The sequence below is a fragment of the Panicum virgatum genome, chromosome 1N, assembly GCF_016808335.1.
Source record: "Panicum virgatum strain AP13 chromosome 1N, P.virgatum_v5, whole genome shotgun sequence".
In the NCBI taxonomy this organism is placed as follows: domain Eukaryota; kingdom Viridiplantae; phylum Streptophyta; class Magnoliopsida; order Poales; family Poaceae; genus Panicum; species Panicum virgatum.
The window spans coordinates 5443654-5470922 of record NC_053145.1 but is presented as its reverse complement, the minus strand read 5'-3'; the positions used below and the strand labels follow the sequence as shown (position 1 = coordinate 5470922).

The following is a 27269-nucleotide window of genomic DNA, read 5'->3' as shown; positions in this document are numbered from 1 at the left end:
AAGGCAAGCGAATGCGATGCCAGACCACTGAAATTGAAAATTTGAAGAAAAAAAAAGAGATATACCTATCGGCATGCAGAACCTTACTCTAAAATAGGGCACCATCAGAAGATCACCGCTGGTGATGGGAACGCGGCATCAGCTAATGCCAAGCAGCAAGAACAAACTTACCACCCAACACATTCATTCCTCCCAATGCAAACTCACCACCGATAAGCAGCGTCATGATGAATTCCCTCTGCCACCTGATTCAGCGATCGGCGCCGCCACCTGACGACCAAACTCCTGCAGGATCCAACCTTTCGTCAGCAATCAGGCGTGGCCTACACATGCCACCGACAGACTGCAACGCAGCATCTGGCGAGAAATTGTCCACCCTAGAAGCTTTTATTTTGTACTAGCATGAACGTCCCCAAAGACGCCATCTCGACGAGTAGCGCCATGATTGTGTATACAAAAGCTCGGAGATGCTTTATTGTTCACGTCATTTACAACTCATTCGGACTTTTTTTTTCATTCATGCTCCGGGGCTCACTCGCTTTATTCTAAACTGCTCCCGAAAGCCAGTGACGGGTTCCCTTCCCTCCCATGCATACCATCTACTGTAGCTTGCAGCTAAACTTCCCACACATATCAGGTATTCAGGTGTCAGCACACCTGTCTCCTTTGTTTCCTCGTTTCATCTTCTGTCAGGCGTTTCTAACCATGCCGATTTCAGGGCTCAACTCATGTTACCCATGCAGATATACTTGAGCTGCAGTTGCATTTGATGACAGACATGTCAGAGTAGCAGCAACAGTGCAACAGTGCAGAAGTAACAACAGATAGAGATACGATCTATGACTCTACCAACCTCCAGGAATTCGTCCACGCCGTATTTTGATCCCTCTCTCCCAAGGCCAGATTGCTTTACTCCACCAAATGGTGCCACCTGAATATTGTAAGGAAGATTATTATTGATGCACGAGCCACAAATTAGGCTATCGTGTACTGTCTTATTGGCTGCTTCTTACCTCTGTTGAAATAATTCCCTCGTTTACCCCAACTAAGCCGTATTCGAGAGATTCAGAGACACACCACGAACGAGGTATGCTCTTGGTAAATATGTATGCAGCTAACCCTGCACATCCAGCACAATATAGAAATGCTTGAGATCAGACATTACCAGAAAAATGTAAACTTTGCAAACAATGATCCACATCTTCCATCTAGCAGTATGAGCACAGTTCTCAGTATATTTCAGTTTAGTACATTCAAAGAGGTTGCAATATAAAAAAGACCTAAATGTCATTGAAGTACAGACTACTACTTCTGGGCCTTGCTATATAATATTGCAGCTTCTAGGATCAAGAAACAAATAGAAGTTGCTACATTCATCCTATTCAGCTCTATTAAAATTTCCTTGCTAAGGTATACCTTGCCAATTATGCTGACATGTAATTTCGTTCAAAAGCGTGGCGTGTTACTCAAGAGCAATTAATTATTTTGAATTAATTATTATTGGTGCACTAGAAACTGTTAATGAACCTGCATTGGTATCATTGGCCAAATGGATAGCTTCTTCCTCAGTTTTGAATGGTATAAGAGGTGCAACTGGGCCAAAAACTTCTTCCCTGAAGCAAAAAAGAAAGAACAAGGATTAAGAGCTCTGAAGTGTCAGACTCTTGCCCAATGTATATGAGCATTTATTCTCGCATGAAAATAGAATCTGTGCACTAAAAGGTACTATTGTAATTGCTGAGCATGGAAGGTTCAACTGTAAACTTTACCTGAAAAGAAGCATATCATTGCTGACATTCCCTACTACAGTTGGCTCATAAAATGACATCCCCAGGCTGTGCCTTTTACCACCAAGCATGATGTTTGCTCCCTACAAAATGATTGGAAAGGGTACTTCACATGCTGTGAGCAGATCAACACCAAACAAAAAAGTTCCCAGTTCTCAATGGCGTAAACAAGCACAAGATGTTAAGCCTAGTTATAACCAATTCAGACTGCTATGATTTCAGCCAACTTATCATTTTTCCAAAAGAAATCCCAGAAACTGGGCATCCTGACTTCCTGAGTCCAGACAAACCAACAGGGCCTGGGGGCAGGAACCCAGTTCCTTATTTTTCTTTTCGAAACATGCCTTCTGGATTTGGAGGGAAATGCATACTTATGGTGATTGAGAATACCTTTGAAGTCGCATCATTTATGAACTTCTCCACCTAGAGAGAAAAAAAAATAGGCCAACAAATAAAGCATATGAAGAATTGCTTACTTCAGGGAGGAGGGGGGAGACTAAGTAGCATGGGGTAAAATATGCACCTTTTGTACAGCAGCTTCATTAATCAGAGGACCCTGCATATGAAAGGAACTGGAACTCCTTAGTCAGAAATTATAAATGCTAAAAAAAATATCATATTAGGTAAACAAAATAGAGAACAGAGCACATCAGAAAAATCAGTGCATGGCAACAGAAGAATGTGAATGAAAGTTTGGTAAGGACTGTAATATTAGGTTTAAACAGCTCATAAACTTTGAAAGCAAAACACTGTTTAAGCAACAAACACAAGAAAAACAAACTTGAAATGCTACTCGATCATTTATCATGATGAAAATGATAATTAGTAGAACTCCGTACCTGTGATGTACTCTCTTCTAGCCCATTACCAACATGCAAACTCTGAACAGCCTTGATAAATGCGCTTGCAAATTTTTCATATATACCTATAGATGCAACATACAACTTTGTGATCGAAGAAACGAGGCCCCAGTAACATCCAAATCACATAAATGATCAATATACCTTCCTGCACCAATATCCTGTTTGCACAAACACATGTCTGTCCACTGTTACGGAACTTGGCAGCAAGCTGCACACATATGGAGTTGGTGAATATTAATAACATCATAATGCAAAGGGCAATGCAAGTCTTCAACAACAAGATAAAACAAAGTATTGTCTCTAATGAGGTATAGATTGATATGTTCTGTTGATAGACCCTTAAATACTTGAACATCAGCAGTTATATCAGTGTCAAACACTCCTTCATGTGGTTAACAATTAATGATGGTCAATTTTGTCTACTCTAAACATAAATACTACACAGAACATGTGAAATATTTCTGCATGGAGCTTGTAGAAGTCGATAAAAAAAGATGTCCTACCATATACACTAAGCTAGGCAGAAAGCTGCATCGGGTAAATTAAAGAACGGTGCCTCCTCCTCGCACCAGAGCGCTTGGTGCGAGGCGTCCTGCCAGGTGTCCTCATGTTATTTTGTAGAAAGACCCTTCTATTTTTTTAGAAATCAACACGAAATTCTTTCTCCTTTCCTCTCCTCCGTCCTCTCCCCGCCGCCGCCGCCATCGCTCCATCGCCCCTCCCTCTCACGTCCTCTGTGAGCAGCAAGCGGCCTCCACGGTAGATCCAGTCGTGGGGGTACAACATCCACTGTGTTCGTCGGACGTACGCCACCAGAACAGCTCGCTGATGGGGAGGAGCTCACGCTGGTGTAGTCGATCAGGGAATGTACTGGATGTTATGCGCTCCTCACCTTCCCTGAGTCATTGCACTATCTCGCCAACCAGCAGCGGCGGTGCCATAGGCACCACCACCTCCCTTTTCCTGGGCCCGTCCCCCATCTCTACCGCGCCACGAACCTGCACTGGCCCCGCTGCGTCCTGCCCTCCCTCCGTCCGGCCGTCCCTGTGCCTCTGGCAGAAGCTATCCCTGGTCGTCGTGGCCGCCGTCCAGGCCGAACACTGCTTGCCGTGGCCACAGTGCCAAGCCGCCGGCGCTCTTGTTCCGCATCGAACACGGGTTCGACCTTCACCGCCTCGACCATCCCTCCGGATCTGCATCTTCAGCACCCCCGCAGCCAAGGATTCGGGCTCTCAGATCCACGACAAGGCGAGTCACTAGGCTGCCCGACAGCGACGGTGCATTGGCTTTGTTCCATGGTGGCCGCCACTTCCAATCCCTTGCGGTGTGCATCAACCGTGGCCGCGGTGGAGTGCTGGGTCGTGTCGTTGGATTCGGCCATGGCAGCAAGCAGAGGTGTCTCAGCGGCTGGAGTCTCGGATGGTTCCAGGCTCCCCTGCATCACCAGCTGAAGTCCTTGGTGATTCTGCTTGGCATCAAATCGCGGCACTATCTCATTGATCGAACAAATTCCGGGGGGAGGGGATCCCCACCTACTATTTCATTGATCGAAAGAGCTCCGAGACAGAGCCGTTACAATGACCCTTACAAAGATTATCTCAGCAAGCCGAGGAAGAACAACGTGAGGTCGGCTAGGCCGAAAAGAGAGAAAATAAAGAAGAGGTTACATGGACACATCACAAATTCTAATACAAGTCAAGAGTACACCAAATGTATTCTACCAATCGTCCATGGGACCAGTGCCGAACAACTTGCTTGCCAGGTTCACCGCAGCCAAAGTGCCACCACAATACCCCTTGCAGCTACGCCGCTCTGTGGTCACCCTTCAACGATTTGGGAGGGTTTACCGACCGAATGGGGGCTAAGGGTAAGCGGGGCATCTTGACCAAAATGTCACCGGAAACGACGACCTCCCTTCAAGCTGACGGTACTACCAAATGAGGCAAATCCAGGCGCCGCATACCGCCATCCAACGCCCTTCGAGGGGAGGAAGCCCCAAAGGAGGGAAGGCCGGCAGAGGTGACGACCGGCATTTGATTTTGATATCCCGTCAACAAGGAGAGCACCGACGAAGTAGAGGTGCCAGCTGAGCAACAGCAGAATCCAAAGGAACACCACAGGCTAGTAAAATAGTTGCAGACACGAAGGGGGGAGTGGTGGTCTTCCGAGGGAGCAACTGCCGAGATACTTACTTGCCAGGTTCACCATAGCCAAAGTGCCACCACCCCACCCGTCGTGGCTACGCCATCCTGTGGCCACCCTCCAACGAACTGGGAGGGCTTGCCAATAGAATGGGGGCTAAGGGTGAGGAGGAGCAGCCTGACCAAGACGTCACAAGAAACGACGACCTCCCTTCGAGCTGATGGTAATACCAGTAGGGGCACATCCGAATGCCGCATACCGCCATCCGACGCCCTTCGGGGGAGGAAGCCCCAACGGAGGGAGGGCCGGTAATGGCGACGCCCAGCATTTGATATGGTATCTCCAGACGGCCATTAGTTTGGGCCTCAGCCAGGTACATCATCTTCGTTAGGTCTTGTCCTGTTAGGTCGATACCACTATTTGCCTCCTTGAGCAGTTGTGATTGTGCTGCAATGTGATAACTTAGTGTTGATGTTGGCAGAACTGCATGTAGAGCATGAGTTATAATATACTCACACAGGCCAAGCTGGGTTGCTGATGAGAAAAGTTGCCTATAAGATGAGGTTAGGTGTTGATGAATTTATTTCTTTGCATAAGTGCCCCTTCCACGTGCATGGTGGATGTTTGATGAATTTCCCCTTTAGTAAATCGTTGGCTTTGGCTGAAAAATAGGCTTCACATTATATGCAAAGCAATATATTATGTTCCACCTTTACAGTTGTTTCCTCGGCCTCACAATTTTCACTCTTTATGTTCAGAACATGTGTACTGAGAGAGAGTCGATCCTGTGCAGTTTGGGTTTGAAAGTGTGCAATGCATTCTAAATCATTTGGAAGAATTAGAAATGCAATGCATTCTAAAAATTCATATGGATACACATCAGTTTTGGTGCATAAATGTTGTAGAGAGGTAGAGAGAGATGGGAAACACCGCACACCCTAATCGGGGGGGGGGGGGGGGTGACCTTTCATTATATAAGCCGGATGGCTTGGAGTACAAGTTGTACATGCCCAATATGGGCCTACACGCCCAATATGGGCCAAGTGTATACATACACAATATACAAGCCTATACATGCCTAATACTCGCCCGCAGTCGAAGTGTCAGGAGAGCGAACGCAAAGACTTGGACCTGAAATCCTGAAACAGCTGAACAGGTAACCCCTTCGTCATGATATCAGCAAACTGATACTGTGACGGCACATGAAGAACACGGACTTCGCCCAAGGCCACCTTCTCGCGGACGAAGTGGATGTCGATCTCAATGTGCTTGGTACGGCGGTGATGGACCGGGTTGGCTGTCATATAGACAGCGCTGACGTTGTCGCAGTAGACGACAGTGGCGACCTGTAGAGGAACATGCAAATCCTGTAGAAGCTGACGAAGCCAACAACACTCAGCAACAACAACATGAGCAACAGCCCGATACTCGGCCTCCGCACTGGACCGAGAAACCGTGGTCTGCCGTTTGGACGACCAGGACACCAGGTTGTCTCCCAGAAAGACAGAAACCTGATGTGGAGCGGCAGGAGTCTGGACAACTAGCCCAGTCTGCGTCAGAGTAGGCGATCAGCTTGTCGACAGGCCCAGTGCCGATGTGGAGGCCGGCCGACAGAGAGCCCTTCACGTAACGAAGGATGCACTTGATCAGCGCGAGGTGAGGCTCCCGAGGGTCGTGCATGAACAAGCAGACCTGCTGAACTGCGTACGCCAAGTCTGGGCGGGTCAGGGTGAGGTACTGGAGAGCTCCTGCGAGACTCCGATACTTGGTAGGATCGGCGACAGGAGTCCCCTCCGAAGCGGACAGCTTGGCACGAGCGTCAACAGGTGTCAACATCGAGTGACACTCGGCCATGCCAGCACGCTGTAGAAGATCCAGTGCGTACTGGCGCTGGGAGAGGAACAACCCCTCAGATGAACGCGTGACGGAGATGCCGAGGAAGTGATGAAGATCGCCCAAATCTGTCATGGCGAACTCGGAGTGTAGTCGCTCAATGATACGGCGAAGAAGTGCTGGAGTCGACGCTGTCAGGACGATGTCGTCGACGTAGAGCAGATACACCGTGGCGCCCCCATCTTGTAGGACAAAGAGGGAGGTGTCGGAGGACGAAGCGGAGAAGCCGAACTGACGGAGGTAGGTGGCGAACCGCTGGGACCAAGCCCATGGAGCCTGCTTGAGGCCGTACAGGGAGCGCTGCAGGAGATAGACCAGGGTGAGCAGGGTCGACGAAGCCGGGCGGCTGCTGACAGTAGACGGTCTCCTCCAGATGGCCGTGAAGAAACGCATTCTTCACGTCAAGCTGATGAATGGGCCAGCTGCGGGAGGCGGCGATGCTGAGGACGACACGAATGGTGGCCGGTTTGACAACCGGACTGAACGTCTCGTCGCAGTCAATGCCGTGGCGCTGAGTGAAGCCGCGGACCACCCAGCGGGCCTTGTGATGGGTGAGGGTGCCGTCGGAGTGGAATTTATGCTTATAAATTCACTTGCCCGTCACAACGTTGGCACCTGGTAGTCGGGGTACAGGCGCCATGTGTCGTTGTCGATCAGGGCCTGGTACTCGTCTGCCATGGCCGCCCGCCACTGCGGGTCCGCAAGGGCGCTCCTGTAATTCCCCGGGATCGGGGAGATCGTCGAAGTAGCCGCAACGTGAGCCGAAGGAGCAGAGAAGCCGAGGCGATCGACCGGCTTCAGGGAGCCGGTCTGGGACCGCGTCACAGGCCGGCTAGGAGCCGGCGGTGGTGCTGGAGGAGGCGGTGCCGTAGCGACGAGAGGCAGAAGCAGCCCGGGAGGGTCCACGCGGGCCCTCTTGCTGTAGACGCGACCGAAGGCGGCAGGTGGTCGCGTCAGAAGGTTGGCGTCCTCTGGTCGTACCGCGGCAGGCACAACCACAGTGGGGGCAGCCGCGGAAGGTGAAGACGCCGGAGCTGCCGCCTGAGCCGGGCGACGGTCAGGGGGGATGATGAAAGGGCCGCGCATCAGGATGGCGGGGTCATCAGGGAGCTCCTCCAGATGAGCTCGGGAAGGACGCGGCTGCTCAACACCAAGAGAAGGTGGAGCGACCGCTATAGGAACCGTAGCTGTAGTGCAGTGCATCGGCGCGGCAGAACCTGCAAGAAAGTCCAGGTCGCTCAAAGGCATCCTGGGTGAGTATAGACCGAACGGGAAGCACGTCTCGTCAAAGACCACATGGCGAGAGATGACGATGCGCTTAGTGGACATGTCGAGACACTGGTACCCCTTATGAGAAGAGGGGTAACCAAGAAAGATGCAAGCTGTAGAGCGGGGAGCTAGCTTGTGGCGAGTCGTGGCAGTCATGTTTGGGTAGCAGAGACACCCAAATACCCGCAGGTGAGAGTAGTTAGGCGTGGTGTTGTAGAGCAGCGAATAAGGGATGGCATTTCGGACAGCAGAGGAGGGGCGCCTATTAAGCAGATAGGTTGTCGTGGCGAGACCCTCGGCCCAGTAGGGAGGGGGCATGTGCGCATGGATCAGCATGGTCCGGATGATGTTGTTCAGGGTGCGAAGAACACGTTCAGCCTTGCCATTTTGGGGCGACATGTAGGGACATGAGAAACGTAGGTGAATGCCCCGTGTAGCGAAAAGAGTGGGGAGGGCATTGTTTACGAACTCTTTGCCATTGTCGGCCTGGAAGGAGCGAACATCAAGCTGGAATTGTGTTTGCACAAAGTTGCAGAAGGCTGTAATATGAGCAGTGTAACACCCAGGTGTTAGTCCTCGGTAATTGAGATAATTAAGGTCATTAGTTTCAAACTCACACGGCAAAGCACAAAACCAAAACTCCTCCTTTCAGCCTGGGCCGGACCGGTCTGACCGGTAGTGACGACCGGTCTGACCGGTCTAACTGGACCGAACCGGGATGAGGGGCCCCACATCATTTAAACCTCACTCTCTCCCTCACCAACTTCCTCAGTGTTACCCCGTCGCCCAGCTCCCTCTCCCTCATTCTCCCGTGCCCTCCCCTCCATCCCAAACCCTCCCTCTCAAATCCCTCACCCCAATTCAAATCCAAGGCGTGGGAAGCTTCAAATCGGAGTCAAGGATCGTCCCTGGCATGAACTCTTCCATGGGGTGACGCGGGGTCGCAAGTTCTTCGTGGGGGAGGAGCTATTCAAGGTAAATTAGGGGTTTGGGTCGATCTCCTCTTCTAGATGGTTTTAGGCGGTTCTCTCTGGTTGTATATGTCCTAGTGAATCCCAGGGACTAGTGCCTAGAAGGGTGTTGGCTTTCGTGGGCGATTGTCGCCACGCCTAGGATCCTAGCTTCTGGCTGGGTAGGACCGGTCTGACCGGTCGAAAGGATCGGTCTGACCGGTAGCTTGTTGCGTTGAGAAGGACCGGTCTGACCGGTGTTAGAGACCGGTCTGACCGGTATAGCTAGGCTGAGCAGGGGTAAATAGGTGGTTGTTGATACAATTAGTTGGAAATTTAATTGGGTATCCATTACTTGTAATTTTTATAAATCATGCATGCATTCTCATGTTATATGCATATGCACACGTGTAGCAACCGCGGCGGAGGAGGTCGTATACGAGGTGGTTGCGGAGCCACCGGAGCCGCAGGGGCAAGCCCCGCAGGAGGAGGTTCGCGGGGAGTCGGCCCAAGGCCCAATTCACCCCAGTGTTGTGCAGCAGACGCAAGGCAAGCCCCAGTGCATGTCCTATTATTTTAAATTATGATTCACTATGTATATGTTTTATCTATTACTTGTGCATTACGTATTAGGAATTGATTGGAACCCTAGCTGCATGATCCCTAGGTTTCCTTGAGTTTTTACTAGTATGTCTAGGTCGATAGCGGTGCCAAGCTAAATAAGTCCGGTAGAAGTCGTGTGACTTCGTGTCACTCGCGAGACACAGAAAACTTTAGAAGCCGAGTAATTGCCGGTTACTCGCGAGATACATTATTATCTTTATACTTCAGTATTTGAGAAATGGATTGAAATGGATAAGGAGATGTGAGACCGGGCGGGGATGCTGGTATTAGGTTTGGCAGCAGGACAGGGTTCCTGGGTGTCTTAGCCCCGTCCGTGTCGGTTAAAGACCGGTCGTTGTGGCAGTGTTGATCGGGGATTGAATTGTACTAACCGCATGCCGAGAGTAGGAGGTAGTCGAAACCGGTAAGCCGAGTACTGCTTTGCTTCGAAAGTACAGGAACCCGCACCCAACTCCTGGGGCGAGTCGAGTAGTCGCGGGGAATTGGGATGCATATGTTTACTTTTGGTGGTCTCACGTTGAGCTCAGCTGACCATATGTCGTTGGGCTGGTTCCTGTAGTTCGAGGCGGGGAGGGGAAAGGTTGGTGCGTGGGGTCCGACGGGGCTTTTGCGTGCCGTGTTGGTTAGGTCCACCTTGCAAGGTTAAATCGGATCGATTCGCCGTGTCTGGCGGATATGAGGGCCTTGATCTCTTTGTCACACCGTAGCGAATGAGTTAGGGTATTAGAGATATAAAAATGGATATAAATTCTGAATCTTATTTGGATGCTCCACATGTGTGTGTAGACAGGCAACTTTAGTGAGAGTCTAGCTATATAAAATATGCGGCTAAAATGTTGAAAGTAAGGATACACCTCTAGTTGCTATTTCTGCAAAAACAAACCACCAGCCAAAAGCCTTGCATGTCTAGATATGTTGGCTAAGTTATACCCACTGGTCGGGTAAGCCTTGCTGAGTATTAGAATACTCAGAGTTTGTTGCCACCTTTATTATTACAGGACACCCGGACGTCGATTTCTGCCCCTGTTGTGTCAAGTTCATCCGCCGGGATGCAGAGGGGTGGCAGGTCGAGGAGCGGGACCCTTAGGTTAGAGTGCTGTCGAGTTGTACACTTGTGGGCTGAGTGTGCAGCCTTTCTGTTTTGCGTAGACCGGCCTGACCGGTCCGTGGACCGGTCTGACCGGTGGAGTCGGCAGGCAGTGCCGACCGGTCCGACCGATTGGTAGAACCGGTCTTGAAGGAGCAGAACTGTTGGAAGCTAAAGTAGTGGTAGGATCTTTTATATTCGAACTTCAGGCACATTTATTGTAAAGTTTTGTAAATTATTTATGTATGTTTTGAACTCAGCTTGTAAAACTAAATGTTTCGTGTCGTGATCACTCTTGTATTTTCAAGTATTAAGGCGTGCTTGTACCATCTGCGCCCACCTTCGCGTGGGACTACCGGTGATGTTTCGATCGGGCCGTGGGTTGAGAAAGGATCGCCAAATTAAGCCGTTAAGCTAATGCGCCCGATGTGTTCAAATGACGGTCATTACGCTAAATTAGAGTTTTAATTTGGCGGTTCCATCACAAGCAGCAACCTCAGATTATTCCTAAGGATGTCGATAGCGGAGGAGCCGGGGTGGCCGAGATGGTGATGCCATAGGTCGGTGGAGATGGCGAGGTGGGCTTGCGGTGCTGGTGGGGCGGTGGAGAGGGTGTAGAGGTCGCCAGCACTATTGCAGCGAAGCATCACGCGTCTGGTCGGGATATCCTTCACAGAAAAACCCAAGGCGTCAAATTCTATGGAACAGTTATTATCCCTAGTGAACTGACGAACAGAAAGAAGGTTGCGCACAAGGAATGGAACAACTAGGACATTGCTAAGAGCAAAAACAGACGCTGCTGTAGGAAGGACTGACTCGCCACAACAAGTAACAGGAATAGTCTGACCGTTGCCAACGGTAATGGAAGAAGAAGCAGGAGGAAGACGGGACAGGAGTATACCATCCGTGGTGCTCATGTGGGAGGAAGCACCAGAGTCCATGACTCAGGTAGACTGGTTCTGGAGCACCAGCTAGTTGAGGGCAGCGATGAGACCCGCCTGGTCCCACATCGGTGTCGGCGAGGACACCTGAACAGGAGCAAAGGCGGTGTGCGCCTGGGGAGCGGCGCCGAGGAGGCCAGGGCGCCAAGCGCCTGGCGCAGGACCCTGCTGCTGGGTCAGAGAAGGCCCCTGTGGCGCCCAAGGATTGTAGCAAATCCAGGGACCCATGCTGGGGGGCGGCGCTGGTGGACGCCTGCTGGGTGCGGCCGCCGCCACTGTTGCCGCTGCCGTTGCCCCTGCGAGGGCCGCCACCCTTCTTCTTGTTGCTAGAGCCGCCGCCGGTCTTGGGAGTAAGTGCTGCGCCGCTGCTGGAGCCTCCAGAGGGGGCGCCCATGGTGCTGGAGCGGCACCCGCCCGGACTGGTACAACCAGAACCGGCGGATGCGAGGAGGGCGGTGGCGATGATCTTCTCGTCGTGAGACAACCTAGTCTCCTTGAGGACGAGAATGTCGTGGGCGCGGGCAAACGTCGGAAGAACGGTGGAGTTGGTGATGTCGTCGACGGTGCTGGCGAAGCGAGGGTTGAGCCCTCGAGCATGGCGAGGACGAGCGCACGGCCCTCGACGGGGTTGCCGACAGCGCGGAGTTCAGCAGCCTTCAACTTGATGCGCTGACAGTACTCCGAGATGGTGGAGTCGCCCTGCTAGAGGGTGTGGAACTCCTCAAGAAGGAGGACGGCGCGCGGCTCCTGGTTGGCAGTGAAGATCTCCTCGATGGTGACCCAAAGTTGCCGGGCGGTCTGATCATCACCGGCGAGGGCGAGATCGAGGACGGAGTCGCCGACGGAGCCGAAGAGCCAACTCTTGACACAAGAGTCGGCGATGACCCACTATGGATCATCGGGGAAGGCGGTGCCTGGGGCGTCGATGTGCGGACGGAGGCCGAACTTGCCACACAGCACCTTGAAGTAGGAGACCCACTTCATGTAGTTGGAGTTCATCTCCAACGTGAAGGGAACATGGGTCTTCACGCAGACGGCGGCCGCCGGATGGACGAAGAGGGGCGGTGCAGAATCGCCGGAGCTGAGGGAGGCACTGGAGGAGCTAGCCGTGGTGGAGGAGGTCGCAGCGCTGGTCGACATGGCGGCGAAGGGGCGCAGCACGATCTGGAAGAAGGGTGCTGCGCAGGGCTGGAGGCGTGCTGCAGATCAATCTGATCTGCGCATAGCCAGGGAAGGGGAGCGCGCAGGGAGGGGATCCCGGCGCGAGGGACACGCAGGGGAGAGCCCTGCGTGGGGGAAAAGGTTGGGGGTGGCGCCTAGGGCAGGGCAGCCGGGGAGCAGGGGAAAACCCTGGCGTAGGGAGCGGAAGCGAAAGGATCGAGAAATCTCAAATACCATGTAGAGAAGTAGAGAGAGATGGGAAACACCGCACACCCTAATCGGGGGGGGGGGGGGGGGTGACCTTTCATTATATAGGCCGGATGGCTTGGAGTACAAGTTGTACATGCCCAATATGGGCCTACACGCCCAATATGGGCCAAGTGTATACATACACAATATACAAGCCTATGCATGCCTAATAAATGTCTATGGCAGCATGGATTGCCTGTTGCAGCCTGATAGGTTGTTTGCATCATTGCTTGCTGAAGAAAAAGTGTCCTGGTAGCCTCTTCAATATGAGTCGTCATTCATTTTGAAGACGCTTCAACACAATGTGCTTTCCAAAGTAGAAAAAAGTACTTCAACATAAGCATGCCTGAAAAACTACACGAAGTGTTTATTTTGTGCTTGCAGTTTTTCTTCTCTTGATGCATGGAGTATAGTAAGGCACTGGATCATCTATGAGATAATTTTTAAGAAATCATCTGAGAGAATAATTACAACCCAAAATATCAATTCGCTTTGCCATTCTATGATCTGATAATACTTGCTCTTCAAATTTCAATGCGGATGAAACAGGAACATTTGTGGACTAGCTGCACAAAGTTCATGTTAGGAATCACATTCAGATGTAATTTAGTGTAACAAGATGCAAAAATCCTCTTCAAATAAAATGGTTTCATTTAGTTAATTAGTTATTAATGTGTAATGCTAATCTCAGCGAGAAACATCTCCATTTGGCTCGAGTTAGCTATAGTTAATTAAATTGACTGTTTATAAGGAGTTCTATGTTTGTCATGTGCACTTAGGATTTGGTTTCCAAATTATGCCCATTTTCTATTTCTATTTTTGCTTTCAGAATTTTGGTTCTGTTAATTATTTTGTATTGGCTGATATCTTAATGAAAATAGATGGGGGATGGTGAAAAGACTGAAAAGGTATACATGATGATCTGAAACTGTTATTCAGATGTTCCATCACAATCGTCTCTTCAGCATTCAGTTGTGCAGGCCATGGAACATTGGATACTTTTTATTTCTTATAAGCTTGGATGTTACGGCATTATATATTCTGCCATTTTGTCTTATGAATATTGGATCATGTTCTTAACATGTTTTTCAGTTTTTGTTGTCCAGATAAATTACTTAAATAAACTTCTAACATAAGTCAATTGGTTCTGTTAGATAATAGCACAGAGAACAGATCAGTGTTTCATGCAGCTCAAAGGGCTCGAAGATATGCAGTCATAAATACTGGTGGAGTAAATTTGGTCCCTCAGGTTTGGAGCGCTCAGGACAAAATCAAGTAGTATGTGGAGACTTTCAGAAGTGGGTGATGGGTAGCCTTTCAGACATTTCCCGGACTAATGAAATGTGGGAGAAACTTCAAGATTGATAGCTAGAACTGCTTTTACTATAGGTTTGGGCAACTGGAAAAACATTGACAAATGCTTGTCGTTGGAATAGGTGGTAGCTTTTTTGGGCCTCTATTTGTGCATATTGCACTCTAGGATGGTGAACTACAGAGTTATTCAGTCCCTAGGTTCCTAGAAACTTGTATGCATTCTGAACTAACATGCCTAGAAAATATTGGTGATTTTCAGATCCAAGCGTGAGGACAAGCTAACAAACATCTATAAATATTATGATGTCAGATGATAGGATGTATGAATGAAACATTCGCTTGGCAAGATTGAATTACCCGTCGTATAATGAATTTAAGGATCAATTGGTGGATGTAGCTAGCATAAGGCTATATCATCATCTTCTGTTTTCTGTCTGGACAAATATTTGAGCATGTTGTCATTTCATCACATGTTGATGTTACGGATGTTAAAGTATGCCAGTATCTGTTTAATGTCTGTTGTAATGCATCATGATGAATAGATAGGGCGCGCAACGCGCCAAATGTTCTAGTGATGTAGATACTGACCCTTAAAGAGAAGGACCAGGCAGTCACTGTATTTTTGCAATAATCTACAGTGGGACTTCCGACACAAGATTAAGGATGTCTTTCTTTATCTCACTAGAATATGAGTCCAAAACTAAATAGTATTCATAATGCATTTGTTTACCAAAAGTGGACAATTTAGAGAAGATGACGTCATTTTTTTTCTATCTCGCACATCAGTACCACAAAGGAACAAAATGATAGGCTCGAAAGTAATATATTAAATTTTAAGATCCTACAGATTATTTACAAATTTATCACAGCTAATGTCAAGTTCATCCACCATGCGAACTAGAGATACTGGTTTGTATGCTAGTACCACACATAAGATAGCTGTAAAGTTAGGTTCAAATTTACTTACACTTCCTTTAACAGCAACATCGATGTCTGCATCATCAAAAACAATGCAAGGTGCATTCCCACCAAGTTCCAAAGAGACCTGGAAAATAATTACTGCTGTGAGCATCAACATTAGAAGATCTCAGAATAAAATGACAGCATACAAAATTTCAAAGAAAGGTAATGTTCCAAAAAAAACACTTAACCACCAAGTGAAAAGATGTTGCTTAGATACAATAATGCCTTACAAGGATATGCAAAACTTTTAGATATCAGTTCGAATTTAAAAGAAAAAACTTAGTTTCCTAATGCAATCCTCCCTATCAAAACAGGCAATAACATGTTATAAACAATTGTCTACCAAAAAGTAGAAGAGAAGACAAGATTTGAGAACCAGAACTGGCCCAAAACCACCACCAGGTTCCAGAAAGCTGGTGTTTCTTGGCTGATTTATGAACTGCATTTAACCACCCCCCCCCCCTATTTTTTGAGCTCGGGAATAATTGCCTAACCCAAAAAATCCAACCCGTCTCGGCCGCTCTCTCACTCAATCTTATCCCTTCGTCTCGTCTGTTGTGCCGCTTCCGGCTCCCTTCCTCTCCTCCTCCGGCGGTCGCGCCGGCAGTGATTGAGAGGGAGGCGGGCCGGCCCCCTTTTTTTCTGTGCATATTTACTTTAGTTTTTCCGTGTGCTTGTGTGCCTGTTTGGGCACCTCCTCCCCAAGCTGTCGCTGCTTCTTGGCGGCGATCGTTGCCGGTGTCTTCGATGTTCGCATCATCCCCGGCTTTGATTTCTTGTCTTCGGCAGCGTCTGGCTGATGGGATGAGGATGAATAAGAGACTCGGTCTGTTCGCCCTCACCGTAGATTGAGTCTTTCTTCCCTCCCCTGCCGCTTCCGTCATCAACTCCATCTCCCCTTTGGTAAGAGCAGTAGTTCAGGTGCGTTCTTGTTGCTCCTCCCTGCAGGTTCTTGCTGCTTGCTGGGAAGCTTGCCTTCCCCCGGCTCTGTGGGCGCAGTCCTTCCCGTCAGCGATGGTTTCCACACCGGCTCCATGCATCACCTGGGTCCTGTTGGACGCCGATGCCTCTGGTGGTCTACACCGGTAAGCTCCTCGGCGATGGCAGCGGCGCTCTGCAGACCAGACAAATGGCCTTTGCCGGCTTCGTTTTGTTGCCGCTTGTAGGTGTGTGGGTCCCTCTTGAGGACTGTAATGTAATTGGCTCCTCTGTTGAGGGCCTGGTTGTAAAACTGCTGCTCTTTTAATATATGTTGTATGGTTTTATCAAGAAAAAAACATTTTCAATATTGGATGCTTTGCACCGCGTTCCAAAACTATGTATCTAGACATAGGGTATATTTAGGTGCATGGTAATATGGTATAAGCTACGTACTTAGAAATGCCAAAACAACCTATAATTTGAGATGTAGGGAATAGATGTCTATGAAAGAGTATGCACAACAAGGGTATAGTATATAGCATAGTCGCAGTATTATTTCATCATAAAAAAGTTAACAAAACAACAAGTGGCAATCATATGTGATGTATGGGTAGATAGCTATAAACATTGCACGAGAAATTTTCATTACAATCATCACTACACCTTTTTCACGGTATTTGCAGATCCTGCCATCAATTTTTTGCCAACAGCTGTTGATCCAGTGAATGTAATCATTCTGACCTAATAAAAAGTTATATTATAGTGTCAACCACAATTATTCCTAACAAATCTATCAAACAACAACAACATAGCCTTTTTTCCCAAGCAAGTTGGGGTAAGCTAGAGATGAAACCCGAAAGAAATAAGTTCAAGGTTCAGGCACATTGATAGCTAGTCTCCAAGCGCTCCTATCCAAAGCTATCTCTTTAGAGATATTCCAATCCTTGAGGTCTCTCTTAACCAACTCATCCCACGTCAGTTTAGGTCTACCTCTACCCCTCTTTACATTATCGACCCGCTCAAGAACCCCATTACGCACCGGCGCCTCAAGAGGCCTTCGTTGGACATGTCCAAACCATCTCAGCCGATACTGGGTAAGTTTCTCCTCAATTGGTGCCACCCCGACCCTATCCCGAATAACTTCGTTCCGGACTCTATCCCTCCTTGTGTGCCCGCAACATCCGCATCTCTGCTACACTCAGTTGCTGGACATGTCGCCTTTTTGTAGGCCAACATTTAACACCGTATAACATCGTCGGACGAATTGTCCTATAGAATTTGCCTTTTAGCTTTTGTGGCACCCTCTTGTCACAAAGGATGCCAGAAGCTTGCCGCCATTTCAACCAGCCAGCTGAAATTCTATGCCTAACATCTTCATCAATGTCGCCATCCTTTTGTAGCACCGATCCTAAATACCAAAAAGTATCTTTCTGGACCACAACTTGCCCATCTAGACTAACGTCTCCCCCCTCATGCCTAGTCGCGCTGAAATCGCACATCATGTACTCGGTCTTGGTCCTACTAAGTCTGAACCCTTTCGACTCTAACGTGCGTCTCCACAGCTCTAACTTCCTATTAACCTCTGCCCTACTCTCGTCAACTAGCACCACATCATCAGCAAAGAGCATACACCAAAGGATCTCACCTAACAAATCTATCAAAGACAAAAAAAAAATTGTAAATGTAAGACAAGATGGGAGGGCATAAAACCTGTGTACTCTGCAGTAGTGCATCACCTATCTCAGGAGCATTACCCATCACAACATTTAATGCACCTGAATGAAAGAATAAGTTCACAACAGGTTAAATTGATGACAAAGAAACACCAACTGAACAAAATCATTTAGATAATCAATAGCGGAGAAGATTTTGCAGTTGCAAGTAAAAAAAAGATTTGTTTCAATGTGTTGTAAAATATGATACTACATCCCCTACTACTTCTGTAGGATTGGAGCTATGAATTGTTTGCATCAGGTTTGGCAATTTGATTTAGTGTGATGTTTTTCTGTGCAAAACAAATTAGTGCATTTGGATTTGTAGGTGATGGATAACTTTACATGAAAAGCCACTGATTTTTTTTTGTTTCTACTCCATACTTAAAAACAACCCTTCCCCAGACCCCGCACAGTGCGGGAAGCCTACGGCACTGGGTACGCCCTTTTACTCCATACTTAGGAACCCTTACTTTGACTAATGCATTCATTAATATGTAACCACAAGAAATAAAAACTCAAATAAGATTGGAATGATTGAGATTTTGATACGATTACCGCTGGTATTCCAGCTTGAAGAGCAAGGTCTGCTGCAGCCAATGCTGTCAGAGGTGTGAATTCTGATGGCTTGACAACAACAGTGCAGCCACAGGCCAAAGCTGGTCCAACCTGCCCAAAAACCATGTATACAAAAAGTGTACTGCCTTAGCCATCATTTCATTTTTAACAATTTACCAAGGAATAAATATACTGCATGGCTAGAGACCTTTCGGGTTATCATTGCTAATGGAAAATTCCATGGTGTAATAGCTCCAACTACCCCAACAGGCTGCAGTGCAAAGAAAAAGGAGACGAATGTTGAGATACATGATGTGTAAATCTCCACATGGTAATAAATACTCAAAAGAAAGATAAAGAACAACAACACTTGTTCAGAAACAACACACCAAGTCGAGAAATGAACTCCTACATTGGAGTCAGAGTCCATTACACTATGTCAATATGATAACCAAACCATATTACATTGCTCAAACCTCAATGAACTGGGAAGCGGCAATTGTATTTGTATTAAATTAACTCCTTCCACATATGGACTTGCTAAATTAAGAAGTGGAAATCCTAAAGCCATGAATTAATCAGCAATATCTGTAGCTCCCAGTAAGTTGTAAGAAAGTCAAACCCCATTTTCAGCAGTTAGCCAAAAGAACATTTTGAGTCCCCTTGCAAAGACAAAGTCATGTATACATACTTCATAAAAGGATGCCATCTTCTAGAATATGACATCACCAACTGTGGACCGAGTATTTGCCTAGGTGGAAATTCAACGATCAGAAAGCAATCAATATTAATATTTTGTCAGTACTAACTTGATTAATTTCCTTGTGATGACCATGACAGTGTCACTTTAGAAACCAATGCATCAGCTAAGCAATGATGGTAAAACACACATAAACTGCATGATAAACAAAAGGGCTCAAGGCAAAACAACAATGAACTAACGTAAACAAAATATAAAACAAGCTAATAAAGTGAACGGACAAGGAAGTGAAAGTTATCATAAAAAAAGTAACAAAGGAAAAGGTATCAGCATAGTGCCTGCTTCAGAACCAACAGTCTGCGATCTGACAGAGTTGGGGGAATGATATCACCGTATATACGCTTTGCTTCCTCAGCAAAATATTCTATAAAATTTGCACCATAATTGACCTGACCAGGGGAGTAGTAACTAATCAGCCCTCAAAAGAACCTTTTAAATTACTAGCACCAACAAACATCAGTGGATGATTTAAATGAAGTACCTCACCAAGGGCTTCTTTCAAAGGTTTCCCTTGCTCCAATGTCATGAGAAGTGCAAGCTCTTCCTTGTGTGCAATAATTAGATCATACCTTTATGAATATATATATTCAGAAGGAATATCCAAAAAAAATTCAAAAATGCATGCTAAAAATCATAAAAATTCTACTTTACATAACTACCATTTTCTCAGAGCCTTGCTCCTCTCGTTCGCAGTGAGTTTACTCCAAGCTACAAGAAGGAAAGAACTAGAAGGATTAGAACGTACAAACAGGACAGCTAGAAATAAGGACCTACAGTAAATAGACCAGTATACATATGAAAGTATGAATTACTCTTGCTTTGTATAAAAGGAAATTGCAAATAATCGAATCCACGCAGATTATTCTTTTATTGGAAAGTGTGGTTTAGCGTCCTAAGTCCTAACAGGATCATAAAAAAAATACAACCAAAACTGATCCAGATAATGAAAAAACAAATAGAGAGAAAATTCTTCTGCCTTTATCCTTACTTTGTCGTGCTTTTAATTGTAGAATATGCCTTTTAGTTTCATATTCCCTCCATTGTAGAATGTAAGACATTTTAGTTCTGTCCTAAGTGAAACTTCTCTAACTTTGACCAAGTTTATGCAAAAATACATAAACATCTACACACCAAATTAATTTCAATAAATGCACCATGAAATGGGTCTTGATAGTACATTTATTTGGTCTAGTAGATGTTAAAACATTTTTTCTATAAATTTTCAAAGATAGAAAAGTTTGACTTAGGACCAAATTGAACTCTTATATTTTGGAACAGAGGAAGTACTTGTTTAAGTTACATCTTAACATCCGGATATAGTACAGGGCACTCATGTCCCTACCTTGCAGTTTTTAGTGGGTTTTCCAAAATAAAATAAGAGTTTCTATCAAAAGATGACTTTACAATAGATATTCACCTGATATATGCTCGTTCTAAGTATGAACTTGGAACTGCTATTAGTAGGGTATATTAGGGCAACAGAACATCTAAGCAAGATATAGCGAATTTCTGAGATATAACAAAGTATAGGCATACAGTGGAGAGTAGATACTCAAGCCACATGTCTCGAGTTGGAACTGCCATTAGTCAAGGTATTATAGAGCAACAGAATATATAAGCAAGATATAGCGTGTTTTTGAGATATAACAAGATAGACACATAGTGGAGAGTGGATACTTGGGCCACATGAGGCCTGCAGTACGTTATTTGCTTATAATACTAGACTTGCCTGAATTACAGAAAAAAAAAAGAACCGAAACAAAGCAATAGGTTAATACTATTCACAAAATTCAGCCCAAAGTCTGGGACATTACCTTCAGAAATGGCATAACCTATTAGAATTTATAACACTTTGAGAGTAACAGTTCTGAAACACAATTTAATAATCATACTGAAGCAAACAAATCGATGCATCAAAACATTTGACTTACAATAGAATGTACTGTTAGCAGAAGCAATAGCATCAGATGTTTCTCTGCTGCCCATACAGGACACGTTTGCAAGGACATCACCAGTAGCTGGGTTTTGCACCTAGGAGAAAATAAACAATGTTTCGGTTATCCACAATTAATATCGACACAAGAATTACCTGTGGGGAAAACACGCGTTCGGCATAGAATAAAAAATTCATCAGAAGTAACTGAACTTCACCCAAAACCCCAACTCCTCAACTCAATATTACAATAGCCACCGCGCAAAATACACAAACTCCAATTCCCAATTCCACTCGAATTAAAATCTCTCCGCCTGCACCCATCCACAATCATCGCAGAGCCCAAAAAAATTGACATAAACACCTTCAAAGTCAAGAGGACACGTGCCTTAGAGGACGGATGAATCCGGATTTCGGAAAGTGACGCGTACCTCGATGGTCTTGCCGTCGTACGCGTCGACCCACTGCCCGGCGATGAGCCCCTGCGTCCTGAGCAGCCCCGCCGCCCGGATCTTCTCCATCGCGGACCCCGCGTCAGCGCTCATCTGCACACCCAAAATATATCAACAAACCCGCAACCAGCAAGCGAGCGAGGCACCCCCGCAGCGACGCTCCCGACGGGAGGGCGAGGGGTGGGTGCAGTATGAAGCGGAGGGGAGGAGGAAGGTGGGTGAGGTGACGTGGGAGGCGTACGTGGCGGAGGGGGACGACGCGGGAGGAGGATGCGGTCAGGATGTGGCGGGCGCCGAGCGCCGCCGCGCGTCTCATCGTCATCGCCATTCGAGAAACCGGAACTGGAAGTGGGACGGGTGCGCGGGGGAGGAACGAGGAAGACGACGAGTGGCGATGGCGGACGCCAGGAGGTGGGGCCCACGTGTTCCGACTCGCAAGTGACTTTTTTTTACTTTTTCTGGTGCGCTGGGCCCCTGGGGGCGCAGGCCGCGCCGCAAGGGGCCGCAGGCGGCGGCGCAGGGGGCGGGGTCGGTGGCGAGCGGAACCAGGAGGCGACGCCGGCACCTGCTGACCTGCGAAGGAAGCGGCGGCGCTAGGGTTGCAGAGGAACAGGGGCGGCGCAGGGGCGCAGGCAAGGGTCGGGGTGGGGGATGGGGGTCAGCGCTCAACAAAAAGACCAGCTAAACGTTTTTTTTAATCCATGGCATTAGTGGATAATTTTCGTCAACTCCATTTGCTCAAAAAATGGGTGGAGCATCTCTCGAAGAGCTTAAAAAAATGAAGTGGAGCCAATTTTTTATGAAATGGAGTAGAGTTGGACAGTTGGTAGAGGTGTGTAGATATATGTTTGTGGAGTGAAGCCATTTTTAATAGAGGAGAGTGCTCCCGATCACCCCTTGTTTATGCCGCAGGCTGTTGCGCTGCGCAGATTTTTTTTGAGGTTCTTTTTTAATGAAGCGGGGATAGCCCAGACGTCACGTCACTTGGGCCGGGCCGGACTGGACAATAATTCAGGGGAGAGGGGAGGGGAACGGGATTCAGGCTCAGTATAGTTTTGGGCCCCGTGGAAAAGGAAAGAAATCAGACCGAAGGTAGTTGGGCTAGATTTGTAATGTGGGTCGGCGATGTCGAGTGGCCCATGGAATTGGTAGCCGGTTGGGCTGGCAAAATTGCCGATTATTTTCCCATTCGTTTTGTTATTATTACTCCTTTGCTACCCCTATAAAAAATATTACTCCTTGCTGCTTTTTTTTAACATCTGCTGCTTTCCCGTATGCAAATCCCATATATTTCTCGAGGAAAAAATATGCACTCTGATTTCTTCCTAAAAAGAGTTGCTTCTTGAAACTCAATCTATATTTTTCATGTTCCAGATTAATTATACTGTAAAGCGTGTATGACTTTTATATTCTTCCACATGTCAATAAAATCTATCAAGTGCATTTATCTCCAACATAAGTTTCCAAATCAACCTCTAAGATATATAATCTTCAGAGAAAAGTCGATGTAAGATAACTGTGCTATAACATGATGGGGCGTGGGCGCGCTTGGGAATAATATTGGCGAATAACCTTCACGGGCACGTGCAAATTATGAAAATATAATAGTACATCTGTGATAAACAAAGGCATATGCAAATTATGAAAGCCGCATGATTTTCAATAAGACAACACGATTTGCATGCAAGAATAATCTAAGACCTTGATACAGGAATGTAAATGCATTCTAGAAGAGAAAAAGGAGCCTCATTAAGATTGCAATGATCTGCTGAAAAATGTACTACCGCAGCATCTGAAAAAGTCTGCCTGACTATTCACAATTTCAGATGGTCCCATTAAACTCTCGCCTCTCATTCCAACTATTTTCTTGCCTTGATGTTAACCTTTTTTTTTAACCAGAACAATTCCTGCTTATTAAGAAAGCATATAAGTTCGTACAGTCTCGATAACTTGCTGGGGATACCAGCTTAACTAGAAAGCACAGGAGCTAGAGAAGGTCTTTTGGAACAATCCACAACCGTGGTAGCTAAAACAAAAGACGCTAAAAAGGAACGACGGTCGTTGCTGTAACTTGCTCTCCAGTCTTGATAAACTCCTTCCTCCACAGCTCCAGAACGTCGCACGCCTTGTCAAAACATTTCTTGTCCTCCTGCAGCAACACCCCCCCCCCCCCCCCCATTTCGCAGTTTGAGAATAATAGAGTACAAGACATCCACTGGTTGCTTCGGAAATTTCTTTTTCTAATCTCATTTTGTTACGAGAGAGCCATAAGGACCACCATATGATGGCAGAAGAAAACAGTTTGGTATCATAATCAGTACACCCCATTGGGATCCAATTTGAGAAGACCTCCCCTAAACTAATCGGCGCCCTGTCCCACCCAAGGGCTTCTTTAAAGCACGCCCAAACAAAAGAAGCAATCACACACTGGAAAAAAAATGTGGTCTACTGTTTCAGGTTTGTTGCACAAAGGGCATTTGTCATCCCCTTTCCATTTCATCTTTTTTAGAACCACCCCGGTTTGAAGTCTGTTGTGTAAACCTTGCCATACAAAAACTCTCAATTTCAAAGGCATCCTGTTTTTCCAAATTTTCCGAAATCGTCTATCAATCACACCCCTAAACGTTATGAATCTATACATAGACTTAGTTGTGTAATGGCCCTTCTTCTCTAGTTTCCAGATCACACGATCAGGGTTATTCGTTGGTTGGATCCCCTCTAATTCTTGGAGGAGGTCGTTCCATTCCTGGGTTTCAGCCAACCCAAAAGGTACGCCTGAAGGACACAACCCATTCACCCTGTTTCCAACAGTCACTAACCAAGCTCTCTTTAGACCGGCAGCAATCAAAAAGTTTTGAAAATTTTACTTTGAGAGGGACTTCACCGAGCCATGTATCAATCCAGAATCTGGTATTCTCCCCATTGCCAACAGAGAAAGACGCTCCCATATAGAAACGGTCTTTAACCTTTTGGATGCCTCTCCAGAATTGTGATCCTCCTGTCCTACTACATTTTGCTAAGGGACGAGTTCTCAAGTATTTCTCCCTTAGAAGATTACAGCATAAATCCTTCTCATCAGCATTATAAATTCGCCAAATCCATTTCAGTAGGAGTGATTCATTCAGAATTTTTGAATTTAGAATACCCAAACCCCCATAATCCTTGGGCAAGCAGACATTATCCCACCTCATCATATGATACTTGAACCTCTCAATGTCACCTCTCCAAAAGAACTTAGATCTTAGCGTGTCCATTTTGTGGTGAACTTCACCAGGAAGCAGAAACATTCCCATCATATATATGGGAATGCTACTAAGTGAGGAATTAGTTAGAATTAGTCTTCCACCCGAGGACAGATTTCTTCCTTTCCAGGGTTGCAGTTTGTTCCTCATTTTATTCATCATACCCTCAAAGTTAGCAGCCCCAACCGCTCTACTGCTAATGGGCAATCCTAAGTAATCCATGGGCAACTTTCCAACCTTACAATTGAGCATATTAGCCATCCTAATATGTTCTCCATCTTGAGCAACAAAAACAATCACCTCACTCTTGTGATAGTTAATTTTAAGCCCCGACATTCACTCAAAGCAGTAAAGAAGGAATTTATAATTTCTGATTGTGTTATCATCTAGCCCCATCAAAATAATAGTATTGTCTGCATATTGAATGTGAGTCAAGCCACCCTCCACTAAATGTGGCACCACCCCTTGAATGTGACCTTTTTCTTTGGCTTTCCCAAGAATATGATCAAGGGCATCAGCAGCCAGATTGAAGAGGATAGGAGATAAAGGGTCGCCTTGCCTTAGGCCTCGATGAGTCTTGAAGTATGGTCCATTTTCTCCATTTAAATTAATACAAACTTTTCCCCCTCTTTCTAGTACATGTTCTACAAACTCCCAGTTGATACTATCATATGCCTTCTCAAAGTCAATTTTGAAAATTACCCCCTTCAATTTCTTGCTTTGCATCTCATGCATCACTTCATGAAAGGTTACTGCACTGTCCAGAATATATCTCCCCTTGATGAAAGCAGACTAATTCTTACTAATAATCTTATCAGCCAATAGGGTTAATCTGTTCAGCAACAGCTTGGTAAAAATCTTGAAGCTGACATTTAGCAAGCAGATTGGTCTAAATTGTTTCACATTGTTTGCTTCTTTGATCTTGGGAATAAGTGTAATCACACCATAATTGAGCCTAGCAATGTCTAGTTTCCCCAGATAAAAGTCATTAACCATGGATAACAGCTCATCTTTGATAGTCTCCCAAAATTCTTTATAGAATAAAACCCCAAAGCCATCTGGTCCAGGTGCTGAGTCTTCCTTCATCTCAAATACTGCTTGTTTGACTTCAGCCTCTGTGAAGGGTTTACAAAGTTCCACTCTGTCACTGTCAGACAATCCCCCATTATTCATCCAGACATTGGAGTCAAGCTTCACATTAGATTTCTCTCTATATCCAAAGAGTTGCTTATAGTAATCATAGATCATTTTCTGAATTTGAAGTGGATCTGTTACCTCAACACCTCCATCTTCCAGCATTAGGACAGATTTTTTCCTTCTCCTTCCATTGGCTGATAGGTGGAAAAACTTGGTATTAGCATCCCCTTGTAGTATCGTCTTCACCCCAGATCTTTGTTTCCAATAGAGCTCTTCCTTTTCCATTAGAGACTCCAACTCAACCTCAATCTGTATTCTATGAGTCCATTTCTCTTTGCTTAGTATTCCTTGTTGTTCGGAGCTATCAATATCTGAAATCTGTTTAAGTAGGGCCTCTTTTTTCCTCCTATAGTCACCCTTGATGTTAACCTTCATACAAGCCTTCCACATTGTACCATCTTTGGGAGATTTACACATTGGTGCAGCCCTATTCTTCCATCATTTCTATGAATATCCTCCTCTCACTCTTGCACACAATACTTGCACTTGTCGTCACCAGATTAAGCCCCTATTCTATATTTGGATGGGCATGGGATACGAATATGCGAAACATATTATTAAAATCTAGATATAAGTTATAGATTATAAAAAAATATGGATTATAGATACAAATAGATGGGTATTTGGATCCTTGAATAAGTAGTTAGAGGGAAATCATATAGGATTATAGAATCGGGTAGCTGTTTGGATTAAATACACATTCATTTTTTTTAGTAAAGAGAGATTTTATTGATTACTCACTACAAAAATAAAGCAATCAACTGCTCGACGCAAACTGGAATGCGGCCCCACCACACGGCGCGTATAGTTGGATATACATTCATAACTGGCTTTTGTAATCCCTAACCAATTCAAACACCTTGAAGCTATTTTCACCGCTCTAGAAAAAAATTGTGTTTGCTCCAGAAGTTGAGCATGGTAAACTTGATGCAACAACAATTATCACATTGCCACTCATTCCAAACTAGTCGGCGTTTTCTACTCCCTCTCGTGAACAATATCTATGCCACTTATGGCATCACAAATCCATCACATCATCTCTGAGTGGACAATTACGAAAATTATAGGATTGAACATAGAAATATTGTACCACCTCACCGGCCGCTAGTATACACGGTTGCAGCGTAGACCAAAACTGAGAGGACAGCTAATCAGCCAATCCGGGAAAAAAAAAACTGCCAACCCAACCGTTCCAATACCAGCTTCTATTCTTTCTTCTAGATGCTGTTTTTTTTCCTTAAAAAATGTACT

At 46.1% G+C, this 27269-nt stretch overlaps 1 protein-coding gene and 1 long non-coding RNA gene across 2 annotated transcripts; one reads left to right on the top strand and one right to left on the bottom strand.

Annotated features, from left to right (window-relative positions):
- Positions 1-358: 358 nt before the first annotated feature.
- On the bottom strand, positions 359-22227 carry LOC120654790 (succinate-semialdehyde dehydrogenase, mitochondrial). Its single transcript, XM_039932445.1, has 21 exons — positions 21821-22227; positions 21559-21672; positions 21126-21225; positions 19854-19902; positions 19676-19763; positions 19473-19583; positions 18643-18705; positions 18435-18545; position 18344; positions 17875-17939; positions 16828-16905; positions 15248-15325; positions 2792-2858; positions 2627-2712; positions 2311-2343; positions 2178-2210; positions 1770-1870; positions 1528-1613; positions 1014-1120; positions 854-931; positions 359-754 (listed from the first exon to the last, which is right to left on the bottom strand). Exons 1-21 carry the CDS (start codon positions 21905-21907, stop codon positions 722-724), a joined length of 1569 nt encoding a protein of 522 aa, XP_039788379.1. The 5' UTR covers positions 21908-22227; the 3' UTR covers positions 359-721.
- On the top strand, positions 5133-14595 carry LOC120654791. Its single transcript, XR_005667179.1, has 2 exons — positions 5133-5165; positions 14121-14595. It is a non-coding gene; the product is annotated as an uncharacterized LOC120654791 (long non-coding RNA).
- Positions 22228-27269: the final 5042 nt, after the last annotated feature.

Coding starts and splice junctions, on each gene's coding strand:
- LOC120654790 (XM_039932445.1), bottom strand. CDS start 21,907: ATGGCGATGACGATGAGACGCGCGGCGGCGCTCGGCGCCCGCCACATC. Junction 15,326..16,827: donor CTGCAAATACCGTGAAAAAG/GTGTAGTGATGA, acceptor ATTATTTTCCAG/GTCTCTTTGGAACTTGGTGG. Junction 2,859..15,247: donor ATGTTGCTGTTAAAGGAAGT/GTAAGTAAATTT, acceptor ATATGTGTGCAG/CTTGCTGCCAAGTTCCGTAA.